General features: G+C 47.4%; 1 protein-coding gene across 1 annotated transcript; it reads left to right on the forward strand.

Moving 5' to 3' along the window:
- Positions 1 to 952: 952 nt before the first annotated feature.
- On the forward strand, positions 953 to 4,544 carry LOC123160115 (IRK-interacting protein). The gene is made up of 2 exons (XM_044577935.1): positions 953 to 1,755; positions 2,871 to 4,544. The coding sequence occupies exons 1-2, from the start codon at positions 1,468 to 1,470 to the stop codon at positions 4,380 to 4,382; spliced, it is 1,800 nt and encodes a 599-aa protein (XP_044433870.1). The 5' UTR covers positions 953 to 1,467; the 3' UTR covers positions 4,383 to 4,544.
- The last annotated feature ends 2,614 nt before the right edge of the window (positions 4,545 to 7,158 follow it).

Here is a 7,158-nt window from a genome sequence, read left to right on the forward strand (position 1 = left end):
TGCAGGAGAAATCGCGTCCGGACCGCGTCGCGGACCGATAAAGGCCCTCGTTGTATGGCTTCCGCGGTCCAAACCGTTGCCGGAGGTTTGCAGGTCGACGTTGAAGATGTCCTTAAGAGTCTATTCACCCTTTCATAGACCTATCTTCTAGATCTTTCAGATAGTGATCAAATACTCGAAGTATTGTCCCTCGAGAGCAATCGGTTAACAGTACTACTACAACTGTACAAGCGGCTGAGAGCAACCGGCATACCCGTCAGCGGAGCAGAGGACTGTACACATTCAGAAAATTGATTGGTCGGAGGGATTGTATTCATCGTAATAACTGCGGGTGTCCTGTTGGGCAAGTGTTTGTTAGGGTGCCTTGCTTTCGCAACATCAATTATTTGGCAAGCCCAGCGACGTCTCTGAAGCGCCCTGCCCCCCTGTTTTGAGTCCCCGCAGGCGCAGGCGGAGGGACTACCAGCTTAAAGAGACCCGGATCTCAATTTCCAGCAGGGAGGGAATTCGCTCACTTTTTCTGTGATGACTTCGCTCGAATTTTTCTCCGAACCGTTTCATATACCGGGAGCCATGATTCCGGAAGCCCACGTAGCTGAAAGCCGAAAGCGAATCGCACGCAGCGGCAGTGTGGGGCAGGCATCATCATCAATCAGTTCCATCGCTGCTTAAATTGCCCGTGGGAGCCATGTGGCCGTGCTCTTTGCCTTTTCCCCCTGCTCCTCGGTACTTTGCTTCCTCGCCGACCCACAACCGCAAGTGCAAGTAGTCCGTATAAAAACCTCCTCCGTCAGTCAAGCATGCAGTGCACAGCACAGTACACAGCAAATACACTGTCAAACGTCCCAACTCCCAACTGCTAAACTATGCCGGTATCAACAGCACAGGGACTGGGGCACTGTGTTAGCATGAGTGTCTTAGAAAGAATCAAAGAATCAAACAAGAGAGCTCAGCTCAAACATTCCTTTTTATTTTTCCTTTCAGTAGATGGCACGCCACCGTCTCTCTCCCTCCCTCCCATCTGTAAAGCTACCCTCTCTCTCTCATGTGCTTTATCATTCTGTTGACACTGCTACGTTGGTCCAGCCCCCACTATCAAATCAACGTCTCAAAATCCAGTGCCATGCTGGTCCTGCATTGGCGCCGGTACCCATTTAGTAGGAGTACTACGTAGCACCAAGCATGATTACCGCACAGTGATACAAAATACTCCCTCCGTTCTGAATTACTTGTCGAAGAAATCGATAAAAATGGATGTATCTAGAACTAACATATGTCTAGATACATCCATTTCTCCGACAAGTATTTCCGGACGGAGGGATTACTTGACATACACGGACAAAACATACAACAAGCCATTATTCCCTTCCTCCCTCCGCCCAGCGCCACAACTCCGCGCACAGCCAAACCCAAAGACGCGGCCTTTGACCCGCCCCTCGCGCTGTCGCCGTCGCCGTCGCGCTGCCCATGGCCGCGGAGGCTGCCTCGGCCCCGTCGTCCTCCTCCCACCCGCCCGCCGCGTTCCCGGCTACGCGCCAGGAAATCCAGGCGGCCATCGCCAAAGCCACGGAGCTGCGCGCGCTCCACGCCGCGCTCCTGCAGGGCGGCGGCGCCAATGCCGCCGCGTGTGCCGCCTACGCTGACGCCGGCGCCGGCGCTGGACGCAGCCCCGCCGTCATCCGCGTGCCGCCCGCCGCGTCGCCGGCGTTCCCCAGGGCCGCTGCCGTCGCCGAGGACTACCCCGTCTTCACCCCGGTGAGCAAGCTCTTGCCTGTTTTGCGCTTGTTACTGTTTCTCGGTCTAAGGAGCAACAGTGTCTGCCAAAGGCAGCTCCATTGGTGCTCGATTTGCCACTGTCCGCCATGCTAAAAAAAAGTGCACACTTCTGCATCTGGTTGTCGTGGTGGTAGGTTGCTGCAGGATTTGCTATTCTTATTGTGGGCATGTTCTTTGTGTGGGTCGCACTCGCACCATTTTTAAATTCAACTTTCTTTAGCGATAGTCCTTGCCTCCTTGGCCGAAATGGAAGCTGAAAAGCAGTGTGCTCAAATGTGCTATGCTGATTGGAGTTTGTTCTCTAAGCATTTTTCAGTTACCATGGCTAAGTTAGAAACAAGCAAGGCTATTTTCTTGTATGCATATGAAAGGCAATGATCTTTTTCACGTAAATAGGTGTCTAGAGCCCTGGCTGTCTTCTGTCTGGTCTAATTTACAACATTCCAGAACAGCCTACTTATACAGGTTGTTGGCGAATTAGCTAACTTCTCCGCAGTGGAATGCATTTACTAAATCGTGCCGCCAAGCTGTTTGGTTGGCTATAAATGTTTTTCTGGTACAGTTACAAAAAGGGAACCACTAGTAATCTGAACAATTATAACAAACTATTTTAGCATGTACTCCCTCCGTCCGGAAATACTTGTCACTGAAATGGATGTATCTAGATGTATTTTAGTTCTAGATACATCCATTTTCATCCATTTTGATGACAAGTAATTCCGGACGGAGGGAGTACTTGGTTTCAGTATGTCACTATGTCTGCATTCTTTCCGAAATCATGTTGCCCTTTGTTGGTATATATATCACCTTCTTTTCTCTCGACACGCATAGAAATGCACATCATTTTGTATTTTAAGAAGAACGCCGAGATGTCAGAATGCTTACAAAACCAAAACAGCCACAAAGCTAACAACGCAGAACTAACTGCAAAAGAAAGCAAAACAGTAACTAAAACAAAGAAGCAAAAGTTAGCGAGGGGTTAGAGCTGAACCACATTCATTTTGTTTGCTGAATCATCTTCTATAGTAATATTTTTGAATTTTTAACCACCTTTTGATATTGACACTTGTTGCTTCCTTGGCGAAATCTTTCAGGCTTATGGTGAAGAGCCTTTGGGTGGAATGAACTACATTCGCCAAGACAACCGGAGCCTATCTGAGAACTGGAGCGGAATCGGTCTAGACCATGAAGGTGCTGAAGATGAGGTGGCCTTCTCGGATCTCGACAATCACAACACCTTCTCTTCATCAAACAGCGAGCTCCATTTCTCTTCATCAAATGAGCATATGCGGAACAGAATCCCTCGTAGAAACCATCATTCCTTCCTTCATCCTGCTCTCTCCGCTGACAGTTTCCTCAAGTCGGCCAGCAGGGGAACAGATTCAGCAGAATCGAAGGCCACGACCACGTGCAACACTTGCAAGCCTGCGACAATCAGCAGGGACCCTGAAGCTGATGCCAATGCTCCGAAGAACCTCAGCAGTGCTGTGCCACAGTCGAACCACCACCCCTCTGTCGGCTCGCGTACAAGGCAAAAAGGAACAAACGTGCTCTCATGGCTGTTACCCAAGTCGAAGAGGAAGACGAAATCGGACATGTCACCGAGCACTGCCGAATGTGAGAACATGTCGCAGCTTCTCAAGGAGTGGGGGGTGTTTTCAGTAGAATCTCTGAAGAAGGAGCTTGCGGAGGCCAATGAGCATAGGGACGCTGCTCTTCAAGAAGTTGGAGAGATGAGATCATCTTTGGGAGAACTAACTAGCAAGCTGCTGAGCTTGGAAGCGTATTCCATAGAACTGAAGAAGGCTCTAAAGAAAGCAACAAGCACGAAAAACGCGCAATCTCACTCGAAGAGGTCAGCAAGGTCAGTGGGTGTCAGCAGGGACGATTCATTGCCCGTCAGCCAGGAAGTAATGGTGGAAGGGTTCTTGCAGATAGTATCGGAAGCCCGTCTCTCCATCAAACAGTTCTGCAAGGTGCTGCTCCAGCAAGTCGAAGACGCCGACAATGGGCTGGCAGATAAGCTGAACTTGCTCCTGCAGCCATATCAACTGACACTCGCCGACAAGCACTCGAAAGTGATACTGTATCATCTGGAAGCTCTCATGAACCAAGCGATGTACCAAGACTTCGAGAACTGCACGTTCCAGAAGAACGGGTCGCCCAGGTGCTTCGACCCAAAGCAGGACCTCCAGGAGAACTTCGCGTCGTTCGTCGCGCTGCGCAACCTGAGCTGGAACGAGGTCCTGAAGAAGGGCACCAAGTACTACTGCGAGGACTTCAGCCGCTTCTGCGACCAGAAGATGAGCTGCATCGTGTCCACGCTGAGCTGGTCGTGGCCGTGGGCCGAGCAGCTGCTGCAGTGCTTCTTCGTGGCCGCGAAGTGCATCTGGCTGCTCCACCTTCTGGCCTTCTCTTTCAGCCCGCCGCTGATGGTGCTGCGGGTTGAGGAGAACCGGGCCTTCGACCCGATGTACATGGAGGAGATCCAGGTCGAGAGGCAACGGTCGCAGCAGAACCTGTCTCGGGTGAAGATCATGGCGATGCCCGGGTTCTACGTCCAAGACCGGGTGCTGAAATGCAGGGTGATCTGCAGATATAGCTAGACCCTGTAGTATAGTCCTGAGCTGGTATCATGCCTCTTGGTTTTGTTTTGACTGATCTATCTTGTTAGTAGCGTGATGTAGCATTTGCCTCTCGCGTGCGGTTGATACCATCTGTAAGAAATATTTATGCTAATCCTTAACGGGTAGATTGATAGTTTTTTATCCCTCCGTGGTTTGATCAAGTTTTTTATGGACAGAAATGCATGCATTTGAACTGCTGATGTAAACATGGGAATGTTTTGTTGGAATTTGTTAGTAGGCCTTTGGCCCAAAGCCCAACTAAAATCTGAAATTCTCATGGCCCATTCATTCATGGCTGTGAGTGGTGTGAGTCGGACTAAAATTTAGTCCCACCTCGGAAGTTGAATGGGAGTTGCACCTCTTTATAAGCTGAGCTCTTCTACCATTTGTATGAGCATGAGAAGAGGAGACATACACGCGTGCTCCTCCTCCACCGAGATGTCCTAACCGCTTTGAGGAGCACGGACATGAGAAGAGCGGCAGGACCGCTAATGTTGTCATCAGTGATACTGATATGAAGGATTCTGGGTCACAGGGACTTCTCCCGTGCTGATGGGGAACGGGTCACATGCCATTGTTCCAGGTGTTGGTACGGCCGATCTGAAGTTTACTTCGGGGAAGATCGTGTGCCTGAAAAACATTCATCATGTGCCATCCATCAATAGAAATCTCGTTAGCAGTTCCCGTTTATGTCGAGATGGTTTATAGTTGGTTTTTGAGTCCAATAAAGTTGTAATTTCTAAGTATGGACAATTTGTTGGAAAAGGCTATGAGTGCGGAGGCTTGTTCCGCCTACCTTTGTTAGATATTTGCATTAAAGTTATTAGTAATGTTTGCCACGATAATGAGTCTAATATTTGGCATTCACGACTTTGTCATATTAACTTTGGGTGCATGACGCGGCTAGCCAATATGAGTTTAAATCCGAAATTCACTACTGTCAAGGGCTCCAAGTGCCAAGTGTGTGTGCAAGCTAAGCAACCTTGCAAGTCCCATAAGACTGCAGAGGCAAGAGACTTGGTGCCACTAGAGCTTATACATTCTGATATTTGTGAGATGAATGACGTGTTGACAAAAGGTGGAAAGAAATACTTCATGACATTGATTGATGACTCCACTAGATATTGTTATGTGTATCTTCTGAAATCGAAAGACGAGGCTTTAAATTTCTTCAGAAACTATAAAGCCGAAGCACATAACCAACTTGATTGAAAGATTAAACGGCTTAGGTCCGATCGCGATGGAGTATTTTTTTTCAATGAATTGATTTGTTTTGTGCGGAACATGGTATAATCCATGAGTGGACGCCTCCCTACTCACCTCAGTCAAATGGGGCGGCTGAAAGAAAGAACCGAACTATAACTGATTTGGTTAACGCCATGTTAGACACATCGGGTCTCTCCAAGGCATGGTGGGGGGAGGCGCTAATGACTGCATGTCATGTCCTAAACCGAGTTCCCACAAAGCATAAGACCATGACTCCATTTGAGGAATGGGAAAGGAAAAGATTTAAACTCTCCTATCTACGTACTTGGGGTTGTTTGGCAAAATTCAATATACGAATTCCCAAGAAGTGCAAGCTTGGACCGAAAACCGTGGATTGTGTTCTTCTGGGTTATGCTTTTCATAGCATTGGCTTTAGATTTTTGACAATAAAATCTGAGGTATCCGACATGCATGTTGGTACAATTATGGAGTCGAATGATGCGACTTTATTTGAGGACATATTTCTTGTGAAGGATTTGTCGAGTTCATCAAATCAGGAGATACCTACTCCATCTAGCCAGGATTGCTGTAATTCCCGAACCCACCATTGCAATGGAACACGTTGAGAATCCTATGGAGGATGACAATGAAACTCCTGTAAGGAGTAAGAGACAAAGGACTGCAAAATCTTTTGGTGATTATTTCATTGTGTACCTTGTGGATGACACACCCAGGACTATTTCAGAAGCCTATGCATCTTCTGATGCTGACTACTGGAAGGAAGTTGTCCGTGGTGAGATGGATTCCATCTTAGCAAACGGAACCTGGAAAATCACCGATCGTCCTTATGGGTGTAAACCTGTAGGATGGAAGTGGGTGTTCAAGAAAAAGTTTAGACCTGATGTTACAATTGAAAAGTACAAGGCACGTCTTGCGGCTGCTACTTCTTGAGCTTGCATTGGTTTTTCCCTTGAAGAGGAAAGGGTGATGCAACAAAGTAGAGATAAGTATTTCCTTCAATTTGAGAACCAAGGTATCAATCCAGTAGGAGGTACATGCAAGTCTCCAATCTATGCACCTGCACAAACAATCGAACACTTGCACCCAACGCGATAAAGGGGTTGTAAATCCCTTCACCGTCACTTGCAAGGATGAGATCTGATAGAGACAGATATAAAAGATTACTAAATCATAAAACAAAATAAAAGTAAATAAAACTCAGCGAGGTATTTTTGGGTTTTTTGGTTTATAGATCTGAAAAATATATGATGGAAAATAGACCCGGGGGTCATAGGTTTCACTAGAGGCTTCTCTTTGGAAGGAAAACATACTATGGTTGAACAAATTATTGTCGAGCAATTGATAGAAAAGCGCAAAGTTATGACGATATCCAAGGCAGTGATTATGAATATAGGCATCACGTCCGTGTCATGTAGATCGACTCCTGCCTACATCTACTACTATTACTCCACACATCGACCGACTCCTGCCTACATCTAGAGTATTAAGTTGAAGAGAACAGAGTAACGCTCTAAGTAATATGACATGA

The sequence above is a fragment of the Triticum aestivum genome, chromosome 7B (assembly GCF_018294505.1).
Source record: "Triticum aestivum cultivar Chinese Spring chromosome 7B, IWGSC CS RefSeq v2.1, whole genome shotgun sequence".
Taxonomy (NCBI): domain Eukaryota; kingdom Viridiplantae; phylum Streptophyta; class Magnoliopsida; order Poales; family Poaceae; genus Triticum; species Triticum aestivum.